At 47.1% G+C, this 21,353-nt stretch overlaps 1 protein-coding gene across 1 annotated transcript in view; it reads left to right on the top strand.

Moving 5' to 3' along the window:
• The first annotated feature begins 10,166 nt into the window (after positions 1–10,166).
• The window catches only part of LOC139241216 (zinc finger protein 229-like), a 44,013-nt gene continuing 32,826 nt past the window's right edge, over positions 10,167–21,353 (top strand). The window contains exons 1-2 of the mRNA XM_070869880.1: positions 10,167–10,228; positions 12,266–12,988. Coding sequence (XP_070725981.1) covers positions 10,209–10,228; positions 12,266–12,988 — 743 coding nt within the window. The 5' untranslated portion in view covers positions 10,167–10,208. The remainder of the gene's footprint in view (positions 10,229–12,265; positions 12,989–21,353) is intronic.

Here is a 21,353-nt window from a genome sequence, read left to right on the forward strand (position 1 = left end):
TACCCATTTACTCCTACTCTTTGCTTCCTGTCTGACAACCAGTTCTCAATCCACGTCAGCACACTACCCCCAATCCCATGTGCTTTAACTTTGCACATTAATCTCTTGTGTGGGACCTTGTCGAAAGCCTTCTGAAAGTCCAAATATACCACATCAACTGGTTCTCCCTTGTCCACTCTACTGGAAACATCGTCAAAAAATGGCCACAAGTAAAGTAGGTGCAATTATAGGACGTCAGCTCCTGGTCCTTTCGCACTGTCCCTACTCGAGTGGTCTCACCTTCCCAACCTTCACCTGGGGCTTTGTTATGGACCGTTGTCCAGCCAATGGTTGCTATCTTTCTCTCAGTGGGATTGGTTGTGGCTTGCCATTTAATCATTTGGGAACACTTGCTGCGTCCCATTTCTGGTCCTTTAGTCTCATTACTCACCAGGCATATTATACCTTCGGGATTTTCTATTCTGGGAGTAATGCTCAGGAAGGGAGGCTGATGGTTATCATAATTGGGCTGGTACCATCCCTGGAAGGCTGTAAGTTTATACCCTGCCGACCTCCATTCTGTTTGCTCCTTCGTTTCTGGCCCCTTAGTTAGTTTTGTCCTATTTTGCACTTTCAACCATTCTACCATTTCTGATTCATTAAAGGGGACAGATCTCAGGGGAATACCCCCCCTGGAGTGGACAGGCACATGGGAACATATCCAACAACTTGACAAGTTTCTTTCGTGAACATACCTATGACTCAGTGCCATAAATACGTTTACGTGCAATTCCCTTCGGTGGCGGGTCTGTACCCCTGGTGTAATCAATAATGCGAAGTAAAACCATGTCAAGCCCAGCACCATCAGTCCTCATAGTCCATACAGTTCCTTATTCAGTCTTCTTTTTTCTGTTCCTCTAATACCTTCTTCCCTTCCTCCTGGTCGGGTGCCCGTTTGCAATGGGATGCATGGATCCATGTTGGTCTTTCCTTTACCTTGATTGCAGTATTGGTCGCCAGCAAGACCTGGTATGGTCCTTCGAATCTTGGCTGTAGACTGCTTTTTCTTTTAAAAATCTTGATGTAAACGAATTCCCCTGGCTCCAGGTTATGACACTTCCCTTCCGTTGGCTTGACTTGGGCTTCCTTTACCTGTGAATGAAAGCTGGAAATACATTTGCTAAGTGCAATAGAATAATTCAACATATTTTCCTCCATTTTGTGGATGTCCATTTGTTTTGCAGTAAATGGTGCTGTAAAAGGTAGTCGTTGGGGATGTCCCATAACTATCTCATGCGGTGACAGGCCTGTTGTTCTGTTGGTTGCAGATCGCATTACCATCAAAGCTAAGGGCAGCAGTTCTATCCATTTCAGTCCAGTGTCATTGCATAGTTTTGCCAGCTTATTTTTAAGCATTCCATTATATCTTTCAACAAGTCCAGCTGATTGTGGATGATAACTGCAATGAAAAAGTTGATTAATCTGCAAAGCTTTACACATTTCTCTTATAACAGTTCCCGTGAAATGTGACCCGTTATCACTAGAAAGCTTAGCAGGGATTCCGAAGCGTGGTACAATTTCTTATAACAAACATTTAGCAACAGTAGTGGCATCGGCCTTTTTACATGGAAAGGCTTCAATCCATCTAGAGAACACATCGACAATAACTAATACATACTTGAATCCCATACACATAGGTAATTCAATAAATTCCATTTGTAAATGTACAAAAGGCCCCACTGGATTTCGGTGGGAGGCAGACTCTACTTTTTCCGTCTTACCCGGATTCATTGTCTGACAGGTAACACAATTTTCACAGATTTGTTTTGCAATTGCCGAAATATCTGGTGCATACCAAGTTGCCAAAATATAATCTGCCAATCCCCCTTTGCCCGCATGTGTGAATGTATGAACACATCGGGCAATCCATGGAAGTAAGGATCTAGGGGCCACCACGCGGCCGTCATGGTGAACCCATATTCATCCTGGATTTTTATACATAGGTCCTTCGTCCAGGTCACCACCTCCTCCGTACTGGCCTGTGCCTGAAAGGTCAGCACGTCATTAATAGTGGGTGGTGGGTCTGTCTCCTCCTCCTCCTCCGTACTGGCCTGTGTCTGAAAGACCAGCACATCATTAATAGTGGGTGGCGGGTCTGAGCAATTATTTTTCCTTAGTGGGAACAATGACACCTGCATCCCCCCTTATGACAGAGCTGCTGACTTAGCTACATTATCAATTCTGGCATTCCCAAATGCCACCTCATTCGACTGGCCTGTATGTGCTTGGCATTTGATAATGGCAAGTTTCAAGGGGCATTGAATGGCTCGCAGAAGATTTTCCACTTGTTCTGCATTTTTGATAGGGGTTCCTGAAGAAGTAGGTACCCGCGAATCTTCCAAATTTGTCCATAGTCATGTGATACCCCAAAAGCATACCTGGAGTCAGTGTAGATATTAACTGTGTGTCCTTCAGCCAGAATACAGGCTCGAGTTAACGCAAACAATTCGGCTTGTTGGGATGAAAAGGAGTCTGGAAGAGAGGCTGTTTCGACAACATTAAACTGAGTTACAATTGCATAAGCCGCTCTAGGTTGGCCCCTATCATTTCGTAGGGCTGATCCGTCAACATAGTACACTAGATCAGGTTACACATTGGTACATCTGTTAGATTGATACGTGGTTTAGTCACTAATTCAGTTACCATTTCACATGAATGGAGTTCGCCGTCTTCTTCCGTGGGGAGTAGAGTGGCTGGATTTAAGTTAGTGCATCTTTTGATAAGGTTCGGATTTGATAACAGTTCGACTTCATATTTAGTGGTTCTTGTGGCGGTTAGGTGTTGGGTGGCACACTTAGTAAGTAAAATCTCGACAGAGTGTGGGATATACAAAATGGTCTGATGATTTAGAGTTATTGCCTGAGCCTGTCGCATAGCGTAATAAGCTGCTGCCAACGAAGGAAGACATCCTGTTGTCCGCGTACCACTGGGTCTTGTTGGGTACTGAAATATGCTACCGGTCGCTGCCTGTCCCCATGTAACTGAGTCAAAACAGATTGTGCAAAACCCGACTTGTGATGCACAGATAAGTTGAATAGCTTAGTGTAATCTGGTAATCCCAAGGCTGGTGCTGAAGTGAGTGACTGTTTAAGACTCTGGAAAGCATTCCGGGATACTTCATTCCACATCCTTCTTTAAGCATTGTGAGAATATAGTAGATTCATTCACAGCTCGTAGGTCATGGACAAACCTCCATTTGTGTGGGCTTCTGAACTGGACAAATCTGTGTGTTACACGGACTTCTCATTTATGCTTATAGTGATTCACAGATCACAGAATGTAAAGTACTTGTTTTCTAATCTTATTAAAAGGCTTCCAAACCCAAGATTTTTCCAATACACCCAAAATGTTGATCAAGGAGATCACCTGAAATATCTCAAAATCCCAATTCAAATATTGTACTGCCACTCTTTATCCAAAAAAACAAATCCTCTTACTGAGCTAGAAGCTTTTGTACCAAGATTTTACACCAAGGACAATGAGAGTGTACTCCCCCAGCCTGCACCTCGAGAGACCCACAAAGGCTTTTAAAAAAAAAGTTAATTACAACTTTTAACCACCGGGACCATGTCTCAACAAACCTATCCTTTGTGCATTTCCTAGCTCCGTAACTTCTCATCCGAATAAATTCACACCTGCGCTTCTAACTTAAAATGTCTTAAACTTCCCACATACAGGACAACACTATGAAGGGTTAAAAAACTTCACTTTGTTTGAAAAAGTGGGTGGAGCTAAAACAAACAGGCAGCTCCACAACCTTTCCAAACAGGTTTCCAGACACAAGGAAAAAACACAGAAGCACTCTCATTCAAAGACAAGACATTCACAAAAGTCTCTCTCCATTCAATAAAGCTTTTTTTTTGGCTAGCTTTATTTTTTTATGAATCCATAAGTCACGATCAGGTTCTCTTTTTTTTACATTTGATTTACTTCCTCTGTTAATTTTACATGGGCTTGAAGAATCGGAACCCAGGCCTTTTCTATTACTTTCCTTTTTTTTTCTACCTGGATCTCTGTTGACAAGACACTCCTCGAGACATGTTGTTCTCTCTAAATTAAATGAACCATCGGGTGGAAATGGCCTGTTTTCACCCTTAGTCCACTTTACCGTTTTTGTTTCTTTGGTCAATTGAAGACTGACCACAATTCTGGAGCATGACATAGGCTGGTGTGCCTTTTGTGGTGTTTTAACTTGCTCCGGCACCTATTCTGGATGATTAAGGTTTTCCACAGTTTCTGATCTCACAATCCTTTCGGCCAACCGAGTTCTCTATGCCCACTTCTCCTGGCCATTACGTGGCCTGAAAAGGCTCTTAATTCGGGCTCAGTCTGGGTGTGTGAGATATGTTGGCACGAACCAACCGTAGTTGATCAATCAGTTACTGTTTCTTTTCTTAATCAATCCTTGTGTTTTTTTTCCCGAATCACAATTTTCCCTAGTGACTCTTCCCGTTTCTCTAATGGCAATCTCTCACAAAGGTATTGCACACAACAGTATAACAAGGACAACAAACAATTCTCAGTCTGCGTTGTACGCCACTACAGACAGAGTCCTTAACTTATCCTAATAAAAAAACTGATAAAACTTATGGTTCCATACCCAAACTCTTTGATCGATTGCGCTTTATTTTTTTTTCCTGTACTCTTATCATATCCGAATTAAAAATAATAAAAATCTTATCACATAAGAACCTTCGATCGATTAGCGCTTTCTTTTTTTTCTACTCTTATCACATAAGAACCCCTTCCGAATTAAAAACAATAAAAATCTTATCACATAAGAACCTGGAACCCTTTTCGATCGACTAGCGCTCCCTTACCTACTGAAACCTTCCCCGGGCTGTTTCGAGATTTTTCCAGAACCTGTTCTCTTCTGCTGGTGAGCTGAGAAAGAAATGGTTATAAAAAATACCTTTAGCTTTTAAATGCCGAGTCTTGTAGATTGCAGTACCTCCCCTGTGGACAACAGATTACATATGCGATTCAACAGTGACGAAACCTCTTGTGAGCAAAAGGCTCACCTTGTTTGGCCACTGAAGCCTTTCACTGGAGAGGCACTATGCCTGTATCCGTTTTACTCACAGGACAGAGAGTATGCATCTCGGTGGAACCTCCAAGAAGTAACTGTCGAAATCTCGACCTACGAAAAGAATGACTCCGACACTTACAGCTCCGGCAGAAGTTTCTTTAATTTACTTGCTAGCAAGGGGCAGGTTACACTCAGTCAAGGGCTAAGTGAACACCTCCGCAATGGTAGTAAAACCCAAGTTTTGGCCTCTCCCTGTGTATTGCTCTGTCTCACAGTCAGTGAATACAGATAAAGAGTTAATTACTATATCCTGGTCCTGACATGGTTTACAGATATTTCCTTTTGTCAGGGTTATCAGTTGGCCAGCCGGCCATTACTCCATGAATCATATGTGATGGGCTATCACCTGTCTTGTATTGTGTCAGGATTGTTCAATTTCCTGGTCAGTTTATCGTTTACATCAAAAGGATGAGGTCTCTACAAGAGATAATGGCTGGTGGTTTGAGTACATAGGAAAGGTGGGGTGACATGGAACTGGTGTCGTGTAGACAATAGGAGAGCACCATGGGGGGGGTACTTGTCTCAGCATGACTTGTCTCCTAGCTGTCTGATGGCCATCAGCCATCTCAAACCACGTTTAGCTGTTTATGCAAGCTGACTGCTAAAAAGCAGAAAGTTCTGGAAAGACCAGGACTCCATTTTGATATATATATATTGCAAAGGGCACACAAATACCGTATGGTATCAGCTTAGATAAAAATACATTTCCACAGTGACTATCTTATATTGATGGCCTCTAGTTATGCTGTTCCCAACAAGTGGAAACATTCTCTCTCTATCCACCTATGAAAAATATTCATAATTTTAAAGACCTTTATTAAGTCACCCCTCAGCCTACTTTTTTTCAAGAGAAAAGAGACCCAGCCTGTTGATCCTTTCCTGATGTGTATACCCTCGCATTTCTGGTATCATCCTTTTAAATCTTCTCTGCACCCTCTCCAGTGCCTCTCTATCCTTTCTATAATATGGCGGCCAGAACTGTACACAATATTGTGTGTGGTTTAACCAAGGTTCGATACAAGTTTAACATAATTTCCCTATTTTTCAATTCTATACCTCCAGTAATAAACCTGAGTGCTTTGTTTTCAGAATTCCGGATTCGGGACATTGTACCTGTACCTCACATTTATCCGTGCTAAACTTCATTTGCCAAATATATGCCCATTCTGCAAGTTTAGTAATGTCCTCCTGTAATTTGCTGCAGTCCTCCTATCTGCCCCAATTTGGTGTCATCCGCAGATTTGGAAATTGTGTTTTTGATTTCAAATATAAATTGTTATTGTAAATTGTGGACAGCAGTGGTCACAGCATTGATCCTTGTGGGACACCACTACCCCATTCTGCCACTGTGAATAGCTACCCTTTACCCCTACTCTCCGCTTTCTGTCTTGAAGCCAGATAGCTATCCATTCTGCTGCTTGTCCCCTGACTCTGCATTCTCTGACCTTGTTCATCAGTCTATTATGGTGTCCATTATAGTGTACAAATTCTAGATAAATTACATCAACTACATTACCATTGTCTACTCTCTTACCTCTTCAAAAAATTCTGTACATGGACTTCCAAAAGGTGTTTGTTAAAGTTCCACATTATAGGCTTGCCAGCAAAGTTGAAGCCCATGGAATAAAAGGCACAGTGGCAGCATAGATACGAAATTGGTTAAGAGACAGGAAATAGAGAGTAGTGGTGAACAGTTGTTTTTTGGACTGGAGGATAGTATACAGTGGTGTATCCCATGGGTCGGTACTAGGACCACTGCTTTTCCTGATATATATTAATGATTTGGACTTGGGTGCAGAGAGCAGTATTTCAAAATTTGCGGATGACTCAAAACTTGGAAGTATAGTGAACAGTGAGGAGGGTAGTGATAGACTTCAAGAGGTCATAGACAGGCTGATGGAATAGGTGGACACGTAGCAGATGAAATTTAACACAGAAAAGTGCAAAATAATACATTTTGGGAGGAAGAATGAGGAGAGGTGATATAAATGAAAAGGTGTATTTTGAGAGGGGGGGGCAGGGTGCGGAAACAGGGAGATCTGCTGGTATATGTGCACAAAATATTGAAGGTGACAGGGCAAGATGAGAAAGCAGTTTACAAAGCATAGGGGATACTGGGCTTTATAAATTGAGGCATCGAGTATAAAAGCAAGGAAGTTATGATGAATTTTTATAAAACACTGGTTCAGCCACAACTGGAATATTGTGTCCAATTCTGGGCACCGCACTTTAGGAGGATGTGAAAGCTTTGGAGAGGGTGCAGAAAAGATTTACAAGAATGGTTCCAGGGAAGAGTGACTTCAGTTACGTGGATAGACTGGTGAAGCAGGGGTTGTTCTCCTTGGAGCAGAGAAGATTGAGAGGAGATTTGATGGAGGTGTTCAAAACCATGAGGGGTCTGGACAGAGTGGAGAGAGAGAAACTGTTCCCATTGGCCGAAGAATCGAGAACCAGAGGACACAGATTTAAGATGATTGGGCAGAGGAACCAAAGGCGACATGAGGAAAAACCTTTTAATGCAGCAATTGGTTCGGATCTGGCCTGAAAGGGTGGTGGATGCAGATTCAATCGTGTCTTTCAAAAGGGAATTGGATAAGTACCTGAAAGAAATATATGTGCAGGGCTATGGGGAAAGGGCGAGGGAGTGGGACGGGCTGAAGTGCTCCTGCACAGGTACGGGCTCAATGGGCCAAATGGCCTCCTAGTTTGCTGTAAGGATTCTATGATTAAACTCCAGCCCAGTTACAGGAGTTATTAACATCAGTAGAAACAAAGCCCAACTATCAGAATGTACATGGTTCAGTCCTGAAAGTGATTCACAGCAGCAATAATAGCAGAATCCAACTCCTGCAGTCACTTGTCAACTCGCTGGTGTGTCAGCAGGTGGGATGACCACACTCTGAGCAGGTGAGCGGCCTCTCCCCAGTGTCAGTGCACTGGTGTACAGTGAGTCCAGATGATCGCCTGAACCCAGTCCCGAAGTGAGAGCACCTGAACGGACTCTCGTCAGTGTGAACACATTGATGACAGCTCAGTTCCCTGGAACTTTTATGACACTTCCCCCAGTCCGAGCATTTAAAAGGTCTCTCCCAGTGTGAACTCGCCGATGCTTTTCCAGCTCAGACCGGTAATTGAATCGCTTCCCACAGACCCCACATTTACACGGTCTCTCCCCGGTGTGACTGCATTTGTGTTTCGCCAGGCCAGAGGATCGACTGAAGCTACATCCACACAACAAACACGTGCACGGTTTCTCCCCGCTGTCAACGCTGCTTTTTGATTCCATATTTAAAGGCGAGTGATAGTTAGGTCATGATGACACGAGTGAGTCAGATCTCGATGCGATGTTTGGTTTGAGCTTCGTGGCTGCAAATCCTCCCCTTCTAATGCCCTGTGAAATGAACATAAAACAGGAAAAAGGGAGCATGAGAAAGAAAAAACTAAAGGCAGGTTGTGAAACTGAGCTTCGTGAATCTGGTCATTTATGGGGCCGCACTTTAAAAAAGTGACCACCATTGGCGGAAGGGTCGAGAACCGGAGGACATAGATTCAAGGTGATTGGCAAAAGAACCAAAGGTGACATAAGAAAAAACATTTTTACACAGTGAATGGTTAGGATCTGGAATGAACGGCCTGAAAGGGTGGTGGAGGCAGACTCAACAATGGCTTTTAAAAGGGAGTTGGATAAGTACCGAAAAGAAAACTATTTGCAGGGCTATGGGGACAGGACAGATGAGTGGGACTGGCTGAGGTGCTCTTGCAGGGAGTCAGCACGGGCTCGACGGGCCGAATGGTCTCCTCCGCGCTGTAACCATTCCATGATTCGAACATCTTCATGTTCCCCTCTAAGTCACACACCATCCTGAATCAGATATATATCGCCATTCCAGGTACTCCCGACCTAACTGGGAGCAAGTGCAGCAGTTCAACGGGAAATTAGGGATTGGCAATATATTGCATCCAAAGAATGAATTAAAACAAATCTGTGTATGTAAGAGGGACGTAAAGCCTCTGCAGAAATACTGAATCCTAAAACTCTTTTATATTGTGCACAGAGTCTGTTTAACAATCTAATCTCCCCCAGAGCCCACCTCCCCGGACAGCCCCACATGGGCAATTGTTGGTCCCACTGGGCCCAGAGCCCACCTCCCCGGACAGCCCCACATGGGCAATTGTAGGTCCCACTGGGCCCACCTCCCCGGACAGCCCCACATGGGCAATTGTAGGTCCCACTGGGCCCACCTCCCCGGACAGCCCCACATGGGCAATTGTTGGTCCCACTGGGCCCAGAGCCCACCCCCCCGGACAGCCCCACATGGGCAATTGTTGGTCCCACTGGGCCCAGGGCCCACCTCCCCGGACAGCCCCACATGGGCAATTGTTGGTCCCACTGGGCCCAGGGCCCACCTCCCCGGACAGCCCCACATGGGCAATTGTTGGTCCCACTGGGCCCAGAGCCCACCTCCCCGGACAGCCCCACATGGGCAATTGTTGGTCCCACTGGGCCCAGAAGTACTGGGGGGGACCCAGCAGCTTCTCCTCCATCCCCACTGCCGCTCAAACTGCTGCAACACACAGAGCCCCACAGGAGGCCCGGGAGCGCCTCCCCCCCGCACCCAGCGCCCACCCCGGGACAGAGCGGCCGTTGCCGGGGGCCTGTCACCGGGAGAAAGCCCCGCAGCTGCCCCCCGGGGGCCCCGCTCGGGGAAAGGCCGGAGCCGCAGGTTGTTGTTCGGGGCCTGAGGCCCACAGCGGGTGTGTGTGAAGCGGGTAATGCGGAGTGTGGTGTCTCGGGCGGGCGGGGCCTGGGCCCGCACTCGGTGTGTGTGAAGCCCGCGTCCCCCCGGGGTTTATTAACCCGCTCCCTCCGCCCATCTCTCAGCCGCTGCCTCAGACACAGCCGGACCACCGCGCATGCTCAGCTCAGACTGCCCGGGTGATTGACGGCGGCTCTGGGCCAATCGGAAGAGCGGGGGCGGGGCTGGAGGACCGAGCGGGCGGGCGGTCCTCCAACCAATCGGAGTGTGCGAGGGGCGGGGCTGAGCCCGGAGCGGCGGTGGCGACAGTCGGTGGGGCCCGGATGATGTGGGACACGAGACGGTGGGTTGTCGGCGCGGGGCAGGAATTGGAGCCGCGAGTGGGGCTGGTGAGCTTCATAAACCCCTGGTGTAGGGCCCAGGGCCCAGTAACAGGCCAGAGGCTGGGCCCGGCTTTGGCCCGCCCGCCCGCGGGGACAGGGCCTCAGGCTCCCAGGGACACCCACACTCAATGTATTCTGGAAGCAAGAAAAATGGGAGACTTTCTGAAGCAAATGGTCCAATTTAAAGGTGACCACAAACCTGTGAGGGGCGGGGTCAGCTGATCAATCTGTTCCAGGATTAATAGCAGTATAGAGTACAACAACAAGCTGATTATGGTCAACCTTTATCAGTCACTAGTTACACCTCACATATTGAGGCTTGGGCCCCATTCTGGGCTCCACACTTTGAAAAGTTCATCAATAATAACTTTCAAAACGATGAATGTTTCAAAGGGGAAATGTTCTGGTGTTTTGGGGTAGGTGCAGGGAGCGGCTCTTTCAGTGAGTCGGACAGGCTCGATGGGCCGATTGGTCTCCTGTGCTGTATGGTTCCCTGAAATGGTGACAGTCTGGGAGCATCTGTCTCAGAAGGTGAAATGGAGAGTGGTCAGGGAGAGCCCATCACCAAAACAGGAAGATATTACAGATAGAGAGGGAGGGTCAGAGTGTATAAAGAGGTGACGAGAGCACAGGCACCCAGACAGAGTCAGCACCTTCAGGGGAGGAGAGGGAGGGGAACCAGTGAGTGTGGAACTGAACCCAGCCAGAGTCAGCACCTTCAGGGGAGGAGAGGGAGGGGAACCAGTGAGTGTAGAACTGAACCCAGACAGAGTCAGCACCTTCAGGGAAGTGATAACAAATAGTTGGAGATGGTGCGATGGGTTTGGATTTCTGCACAGGGAGGAGGGGACAGTGTGTGGGATGGGCATTTACAGCTTTGGAGAACAAGACTCACCACTTATACTTTATAGTTATCCAGTAGGTCCCTGGATGATCAGTCCATCCCAACACTGTATCATCAAGGGTTTCTTCCCTGGTGTCTACTTCTGCTGAGTGTTACTCCTAGATCCTCACTTTGGACTGTCCGAACCTGTCTATCTTTATTCCCTCCTTTTCATGCAATATTGCTGTCCTAACTCGTCGAGTTGGTGCCAGTAAGTCTGAGTGATCAGGTTAGTAAGTCTAAGGTAATTAGCTTCTTTCCTGCTGAAATTGACAGTGCATACTTGGTCTTTGTGTTGGGGGAAATTGGCTCTGCTTTGGCTGCCAAGTCCGGTGACCTTATGGCCTGTACTTCCACACTACTTACAGTGATGACTTTTGTAAACAGCTTTTACAGGAGTTTAGAAGGGGAGGATACGCAGAGGGGATTAAACCTGGGCCCCTCCTGTTCCGATGACTCAGTCACACTGGGTGGTGCCTGTAGCTACTGAGCCATTGAGAGAAGGTTCCAGTGACCCTGCTGGAAAATGCACGCGTGAAGCCTCAGGTGAGAATAGCCTGTCGACGCTCACTGTTGAGGTTCACACATGGACATTGGGCACATGGGTCACGTATTGGAGAGAAACTGGTGAGTGTGGAACTGAACCCAGCCAGAGTCAGCACCTTCAGGGGAGAAGAGGGAGGGGAACCAGTGAGTGTCGAACTGAACCCAGCCAGAGTCAGCACCTTCAGGGGAGGAGAGGGAGGGGAACCAGTGAGTGTCGAACTGAACCCAGCCAGAGTCAGCACCTTCAGGGGAGGAGAGGGAGGGGAACCAGTGAGTGTCGAACTGAACCCAGCCAGAGTCAGACATTAGTGAACCAGTTGGGTTTTTACGACAATCCGGTTGCTGTCATGGTCACTTTGTTGTAATGCCAGTCCCACAATTCAGCAGATTCATTCAGTTCAAATTACTAACCTGCCTCTTATTAAAGAAGCAGTAGCAGGACATTTGGAAAAGCAGAATTCAGTCAGGCAGAGTCATGTTTCACAAATTTGTCTTGTCTATTACTAACCTGCCTCTTTGTGGGTTCTCTCTCACACTCCCTTTTTCCTGTTATAAATTAATTTTACAGGGTATTAGAAGGGGAGGATTTGCAGACGGGAAACTCAAATTGCATGCTGCATCAAGATCTGACGGCGTCACTCGATTCATTGGGACCGGTATATCATCGGCCTCTCAATATGGAAGCAAAAAGCACCGTTGACAGTGGGGAGAAAGTGTACACGTGTTCTGTGTGTGGACAAGGCTTCAGCCGAATCTCTGGCCTATCGAGACACAAGCGCAGTCACACTGGGGAGAGGCCGTTTACCTGCTCTGAGTGTGGGAAGGGATTCATTCAGTCATCCCACCTTCTGATACACCAGCGAGTTCACACTGGGGAGAGGCCGTTCACCTGCTCTGAGTGTGGGAAGGGATTCACTTCGTCATCCAACCTGCTGAATCACCAGCGAGTTCACACTGGGGAGAGGCCGTTTATCTGCTCCGAGTGTGGGAAGGGATTCACTCAGTCATCCAGCCTGCTGACACACCAGCGAGTTCACACTGATGAAAGACCTTTTAAATGCCCGGACTGCAGGAAGTGCTATAAAAGTCCCGGGCAACTGATGTGCCATCAACGTATTCACACTGGGGAGAGACCGTTCAGGTGCTCTCGCTGCGGGACTGGGTTCACGCGATCATCTGGACTTACTATACACCAGCGCATTCACACTGGGGAGAGGCCGTTCACCTGCTCTGAGTGTGGGAAGGGATTCACTCAGTCATGCAACCTGCTGACACACCAGCGAGTTCACAAGTGACTGCAGCGGTTAGATTCTGCTGGTATTGCTGCTGTTAATCACATGCAGGACTGAACCATGTTCATTCTGACAGTTGGGGTTTGTTTCTGCTGATGTTAACTCCTGTAACTGGGCTGGAGTTTAATATTCTGGATGAATGGGAAATAAATCAGCTTTGCTTTCAACACATTGCTGTGGATTTTTGTCTTTCCCACCGGAGCCTTTAGCATCACCCGGCTGGAGCTCAGAGAGGACAATCTCGGGGGAGGATCGTATGGCGGAAACAGAACTTCAGCCTGGACACAGTCCTTCAGGGCCACACTGAGCGGGCCAAACAGCACTTTGGTCTCTCTCGTCTCTCTGCACTGACAGCACAGTCACTGCGGGTTAATCTTGAGGTGTGTAAGAAATGTGTCCCACTCTTCCATGGTTCAGAGCTCCTGGGCATGGAACAGAAGGCTCCTTTAGAAATTATCCCCAGAGCTTTGTTTGCTTTTTTCAATGGCCCTATTAACGCACGTCGCTACTTTTAGTGATTTGTGTATCTGTTCCCCTCGATCCCTTGGCTCCTCTGCCCCATTTAGACTCTTATTTTCCAAATAGAATGTGGCCTCCTTATTCTTCCCCAAAACACACCACCTCTCACTGATCTATACTGAAATTCATTTCCCAGTTACACACGCATTCTGCAACTTATTAATGTCTTGCATTTTGTCACAGTCTTCCTCAGTATTAACTCTATCTCCCAATTTGTGTCATCTAAAAATGTGGAAATTGTACTTCTGATTCCCGAGTCCAAATCCTTTATGTAAATGATGAACAACAGTGGTCCCAGCACCGATCCCTGTGGAACACCACCTCCCACCTATTGCCAGAACAGTGGTCCCAGCACCGATCCCTGGGGAACACCATCTCCCACCTATTGCCAGAACAGTGGTCCCAGGACCGATCCCTGGGGAACACCATCTCCCACCTATTGCCAGAACAGTGGTCCCAGGACCGATCCCTGGGGAACACCATCTCCCACCTATTGCCAGAACAGTGGTCCCAGCACCGATCCCTGTGTAACATCACCTCCCACCTATTGCCAGAACAGTGGTCCCAGCACCGATCCCTGTGTAACATCACCTCCCACCTATTGCCAGAACAGTGGTCCCAGCACCGATCCCTGGGGAACACCATCTCCCACCTATTGCCAGAACAGTGGTCCCAGCACCGGTCCCTGGGGAACACCACCTCCCACCTATTGCCAGAACAGTGGTCCCAGCACCGGTCCCTGGGGAACACCACCTCCCACCTATTGCCAGAACAGTGGTCCCAGCACCGATCCCTGGGGAACACCACCTCCCACCTATTGCCAGAACAGTGGTCCCAGCACCGGTCCCTGGGGAACACCATCTCCCACCTATTGCCAGAACAGTGGTCCCAGCACCGATCCCTGGGGAACATCACCTCCCACCTATTGCCAGAACAGTGGTCCCAGCACCGATCCCTGGGGAACACCACCTCCCACCTATTGCCAGAACAGTGGTCCCAGCACCGATCCCTGTGTAACACCACCTCCCACCTATTGCCAGAACAGTGGTCCCAGCACCGATCCCTGTTATTTATATAACTTACTTCTATAGCACCTTTAATGTAGTAAAACATCCCAAGGTGCTTCACAGCAGTGTTAACAAGACAAAACAGATAAATTTGACACCGAGCCACAAAAGAAGAAATTAAGACAGATGATCGAAAGCCTGGTTGAAGAGGTAGGTTTTAAGGAGCATTTTAAAGGAGGAAAGAGAGGTGGAGAGATTTAAGGAGGGAGTTCCAGAGCATAGGGCCCAAACAGCTGAAGGCACGGCCACCGATGGTTGAGCAGATATAATGAGGGATGTTCAAGAGGGCAGAATTTGAGGAGCGCAGACATCTTGTGGGGTTGTGAGGCTGAAAAAGACAGGGAGGGGCAAGGCCATGGAGTGATTTGTAAACAAGGATCAGAATTTTGAAATAGAGGCGTTGTTTAACCGGGAGCCAATGTAGGTCAGCGAGCACAGGGGTGATGGGTGATCGTCACTTGGTGCGAGTTAGGATAGGGGCTGCTGAGTTTTGGAAGACCTCAAGTTTACGAAGTGTAGAATGTGGGAGGCCGGCCAGGAGTGAGTTGGCATAGTCAAGTCTAGAGGTAACAAAGGCATGGATGAGGGTTTCAGCAGCAGAAGAGCTGTTCTGAACTCCCGTCCAGACTCCAAGGCCGGTTTTGTTTTTTGCAGCCTCGAGTGAATCCCTTCCCACGCACACAGCAGGTGAATGGCCTCGCCCCGGTGTGACTGCGTCGATGAGTTTCCAACAGAGATGGGTAATTGAATCCCTTCCCACAGTCCCCACATTCCCAATATTTCTCCATGGTGCGGGTATCCTTGTGTCTCTCCACATTTTGGACGATCAGTTGAAGCCTTGTCCACACACACAACACGTGTTCGGTTTCTCCCCGCAGTGAATGGTGCGATGTTTTTTCAGGCTGTGTAACTGATTAAAGCTCCTTCCACAGACAGTGCACTGGAACACTCTCACTCGGGTGTGTGTGCCTCAGTGCTTTTCCAGTCACACTGATATTTGAAATCTATTCACACAAACAGAACAGACAAACATTTCTCATTCTATGTCCAAAGGCCGATGATATTCAGGCCCTAAGCGAGTGTCTCAGTCAGATCTTGACTATATGTTTGGTTTGTGTTTTTTGTCTGCAAATCCTCCCCTTCTAATACCCTGCAAAAGGAGTTTACAAAAGTCATCACTAAGTACAGGATAGAAATTCAGAAAAGACAATTCTAGTTTCTATGGAAAGTTCTTTCCTGTCTTGTTCCCACACACTCCCTCCTGCCTGTGCTGAACTCCAAACCATCTCCAATGTTTTCCCTTTTGTTCGACTTCTCTCCCTCCCCTGAAGGTGCTGACTCTGGCTGGGTTCAGTTCTACATTCACTGGTTCCCCTCCCTCTCCTCCCCTGAAGGTGCTGACTCTGGCTGGGTTCAGTTCTGCACTCACTGGTTAAGGTGCTGACTCTGGCTGGGTTCAGTTCTGCACTCACTGGTTAAGGTGCTGGCTCTGGCTGGGTTCAGTTCTACATTCACTGGTTCCCCTCCCTCTCCTCCCTGAAGGTACTGACTCTGACTGGGTTCAGTTCTACACTCACTGGTTAAGGTGCTGACTCTGACTGGGTTCAGTTCTACACTCACTGGTTAAGGTGCTGACTCTGGCTGGGTTCCGTTCTACACTCTCTGGTTCCCCTCCCTCTCCTCCCTTGAAGGTGCAGACTGTATCTGGGTTCAGTGCAACACACACTGGTTCCCTACTTTTTGTGAAGTGCTCCTGGCACTGTGTTAAACACACACAGCAGAAGCACATTAATGTGATGGGAGATCACTGACTCATGAGTAGCCAGTGGTGTAGAGCCTCCTGAGAATCCAGTCCTTTTACAACCATATTAACATTTTACTATGTTAAAGATGCTCTTTACATAAAAGTTATCACATTGTATTATTACAGGAGCTGGGTCACGGGAAGAGTCCCATTAAAATCAGTGATATATTTGTTCACTAAAAATAATAATTTTGCCTTAATTTACAGACGCTCCTTGACCCGCTGGGGATTTCTCAGCACTTCCTGGTTGTCCCGGAGTTTGTGTCTTTGTGTCCCGGGTAGTTGTGGGGAGGTGGATAATGTGAAGTGTTTTCCCTCAAACTCCAGGAGGAAACTGGACCTTTGTGTTGTGGCTTTAAACAGATGGAACCCTGTGGGTTGGAGCAAACATTGCAACATTTGGTAGTGAAATGGATTCATTCAGGACACGCAGCAGGGATTATTTCAGGAACTAACACCGTGCAGTGAGAAAGGAAATGCAGGGGATGTTGTGTCGATGGATTGTCAAAAGGTGTTTGATATGGTGCCGGACAGGAGGCTTGTTGATCAAATTAAGGCTCACGGTGTTAAAGGGAGAGGGGCAACGTGGAGAGGAAGTTGGGTAAGGGGCAGAAAACAGAGAGTAGCGGTTAATGGAGGTTCTTCAGACTGGAGGATGTAAACAGTGGTGTCCCCAGGGTCAGTGTTGGGATCATTGCTCTGCTCAATATCGAGAAATGACCTGGGCTTGGGTATATGGGGCACACGATCAAAATCTCCAGGGAACGCCAAAAAGGGCCTATGGCCAGCTGTGAAGAGGACTTTTTAAGTACCTTCATTGTCAATATACAGGTTAGTAATTGGGGCAGGTAGATGTGAAATGAAATTTAATGCAGAGAAATGTGCTGTGGTAGATTTTGGGAGGAAGATAAAGGGAGGAAATGTACATTAAATGGTAAAACTTTCAATGGAGTAGAGGAGCAGAGATTTAGGGTTGTAAGATTCTAGCTAATTCATTGTCTCATTAAGGAACACAAGAACATAAGAAATAGGAGCAGGAGTAGGCCATCTGGCTCCTCGAGCCTGCTCTGCCATTCAATAAGATAATGGCTGATCTGATCCTGGCCTCAACTCCACTTCCCTGCCCGCTCCCCATAACCCTTCACTCCCTTATCTTTCAAAACTGTCTATCTCCACCTTAAATATATTCAATTATTATTATTAGCAACTTTAATGTCTTAAGAAATATAATTTACTAGATTCTCTGTGCTCTACCACATCAGAGTAAAGATGCAAGTCCCACGTGTTCACAGTAACTGACACCAGGTCAGCCCGCTGGATGGAACCTCGGGGGCCCTGAGCTTGATCTCCGGTGTCTCCAGTCCCCACTGCCCCCTTACATCAGTCTCCCCTCACTTTTATACCCTTCACTGATCCACCTCTGGCACCGGACTCTTCTTTGTCTTCTCTGCTGGGTTTGGGAGGAAGTGAGGAAAAGACAGCTGGAACTTCTCTAATCTGTGATTTACAAGGTCACTTTCCCTGGTTCCCAGCAGTTACTTTTCTTCAGTAATTTTCTCAATATCCCTAAACTCCCCCGCATGCCGTTAATCGTTATTTCTTATAGTTTCACAATTACAGGTACAAACATCACACATTATAATCTAATCTATTGTGTTACTCACTCTGGTTTAAGCTTATATTGTGGTTACTAACAGACAAACCCTGTTCTTTCCCCTGATCTGATTACAGATTCCAACAGTGGGTTCAGTGAATGGAATGTCTGATCAGTGTTGCCATGGCAACCTGTCTGCAGTGAATCGATTGTTTGAGTTTCTAACTTAGACTAAACTTCTCTTTCCCATGCTGCACATTTAAGTCAAAGTTAATGTATTTTAGCCAGGTCTAAAACTTGCAAAAGGTTCAGTTACACAAATCTTTAAAAGGAGGAGGACAAATTGATAAAGTGGTTAAAAAGCCCACGGGATCCTAGGTTTTATAAATAGGGGTGTGGAGTACAAAAGGGCAGAGGTCATGTAAACCTTCACAAATCATTGGTTAGGCTGCAGTTCCAATATTGTCAGGTTTTGGGGATCTTACACCAGGAAGGATATCGAGACCATGGAGAGGGTGCAGAGAGATTCACTGAGACGATACCAGGGAAGAGCGGCTTTCGTTATCAGGGGAGATTGGAGAAACTGGGGCTCTTTTCATTAGAACAAAAGGTAATTGGAGATCTGAGAGAGCTGTTCAAAATTTGATCAGGTAAATGAGGATAAACTATTTCCACCAGTCGGTGAGTCAGTAACTCGAGGGCATCAAATTCAAATCATCACTAAAAGGCCCAGACCCAGGGATGAACCATCGAACACACTGTTCAACAATGTTCGGGACACTCACTGTCCCTCCGGATCTGTATCCAGGGACAGCTGATGGTTTTCTATCTTTGTGTTAAATGATGTTCTCACCGAGGTGATGGATGTCAGCGCCGGGGAATGGAGTATTCTGAGCACCTCGTGTCTGCCATAAACACTCTGCAGTCAGGTACAGCCCGGGTTAGATACAGAGTAAAGCTCCCTCTACACTGTCCCATCAAACACTCTGCAGTCAGGTACAGCCAGGGTTAGATACAGAGTAAAGTTCCCTCTACACTGTCCCATCAAACACTCCCAGGGCAGGTACAGCCCGGGTTAGATACAGAGTAAAGCTCCCTCTACACTGTCCCATCAAACACTCCCAGGGCAGGTACAGGGGGTTAGATACAGAGTAAAGTTCCCTCCACACTGTCCCATCAAACACTCCCAGGGCAGGTACAGCACGGGTTAGATAGAGAGTAAAGCTCCCTCTACACTGTCCCATCAAACACTCTGCAGTCAGGTACAGCCTGGGTTAGATACAGAGTAAAGCTCCCTCTACACTGTCCCATCAAACACTCTGCAGTCAGGTACAGCACGGGTTAGATACAGAGTAAAACTCCCATAACACTCCCATCAAACACTCCCGGGTTAGATACAGAGTAAAGTTCCCTCTACACTGTCCCATCAAACACTCCCAGGGCAGGTACAGCTCGGGGTTAGATACAGAGTAAAGCTCCCTCTACACTGTCCCATCAAACACTCCCAGGGCAGGGACAGCACGGGGTTAGATACAGAGTAAAGCTCCCTCTACACTGTCCCATCAAACACTCCCAAGGTAGGTACAGGGGGTTAGATACAGAGTAAAGCTCCCTCTACACTGTCCCATCAAACACTCCCAGGCAGGTACATGGACATGTTACCAATACCTTATCTGGATACCAAGGCTAGGAGAGGCACTCTGGAAGGTTTGGGGAGCTGTGGTTTGTCAATGAGAATAACCAAACTAAAATAATCGAGTAATGATCGGGTGTCAGTCGTGTCTCAGTGGTAGCAGGTTTGTCTCTGAGTCAGTAGGTTGTGGGTTCAAGTCCACCTGTAGAGACTTGAGCACAAAATCTAGGCTGACATTCCAATGCAGTACTGAGGGTTGCTGCCCTGTCAGTGTTGCTATCTTTCGGATGAATCCCTGAACCGAGGCCCCATCAACTCTCAACCAATATCATTAAAACAGATTATCTGGCCAGTATCACATTGCTGTTCGTGGCAGCTTGCTGTGTGCAAATCATCTGCTGCATTTCCTACATTGCAACAGTGAATGCACTTCAAATGTACTTTGATGTTGTTGTACTTCATTGGCTGTAAAGCACTTTGGGACATCCTGAGGTCATGTCAGGTGCTGCATAAGGACAGGTCTTTGTTAACTGAAGGAGAAAAGTTCCAAAGAAGGAAGTCGGTGACAGTACAACAATTAGTCTCCTCATATATTGGAGAAATCGAGGAATCGACACACTGTTTGAACCAAAACTGATTTATCCAGAAAATTAAACTCCAGCCCAGTTACAGGGGAAACACAGTCCAACTGTCAGAATGAACACGGTTCAGTCCTGATGTGATTCACAGCAGAATCCAAACCCTGCAGTCACTTGTGAACTCGCTGGTGTTTCAGCAGGGTGGATGGGTCAGTGAATCTCTTCCCACACTGAGAGCAGGTGAACGGCCTCTCCCCAGTGCGGATACGTTGGTGTTTCCTCAGATCATTTATGCTTTTAAAGCTCTTCTCACAATCAGAACATTTAAATGGTCTCCTATTGGTGTGAACAACTTGGTGTTTCAGCAGACTGGATGACTGAGTGAATCCCTTCCCACACACACAACAGGTAAACGGTCTCTTCCCAGTGTGGATACGCTGGTGAGCCAGAAGGTTGGATGAATTTGTGAATCCCTTCCCACACACGGAGCAGGTGAATGGCCTCTCCCCAGTGTGAACTCGCTGTGTTTAATGAGGTTGAAAAAAGTAGTGAATCCTTTCCCACACACGGAGCAGGTGAACGGCCTCTCCCCGGTGTGACTGCGTCGATGAGTTTCCAGCATGGACGGGGAACGGAATCCCTTCCCACAGTCCCCACATTCCCACGGTTTCTCCGTGGTGGGGGTGTCCTTGTGTCTCTCCAGGTTGGATGATCAATTGAAGTCTCGTCCACACACACAACACGTTTACAGTTTCTCCCCGCTGTGAATGGTGCGATATTTTTTCAGGCTGTGTAACTGGTTAAAGCTCTTTCCACAGGCAGTGCACTGGAACACTCACTCGGGTGTGTGTGTCTCGGTGCGTTTCCAGTCACACTAATATTTGAAATCTATTTCCACAGGCAGAGCAGACAAATATTTGTCTTTCCACCATCAAAGGCCAGTGATATTCATCTTGCGGTGGATCGAGTGACTGTCAGATCATGGTGATATTTGGTTTGCATTTCCCATCTGCAAATCCTCCCTTTCCAATCCCCTGTAAAAGGAGTTTACAAAAATAATCACGAAGGACAGGATAGAAATTCAGAACAGTCAATTCTAGTTTCTGTGGTACACACATTCCTCTCTGGTTTCCCCACAGCTGTAAATCCCTGTCACACACACTATCTCT

Source organism: Pristiophorus japonicus (genome assembly GCF_044704955.1).
Source record: "Pristiophorus japonicus isolate sPriJap1 chromosome 24 unlocalized genomic scaffold, sPriJap1.hap1 SUPER_24_unloc_2, whole genome shotgun sequence".
Lineage (NCBI taxonomy): Eukaryota > Metazoa > Chordata > Chondrichthyes > Pristiophoridae > Pristiophorus > Pristiophorus japonicus.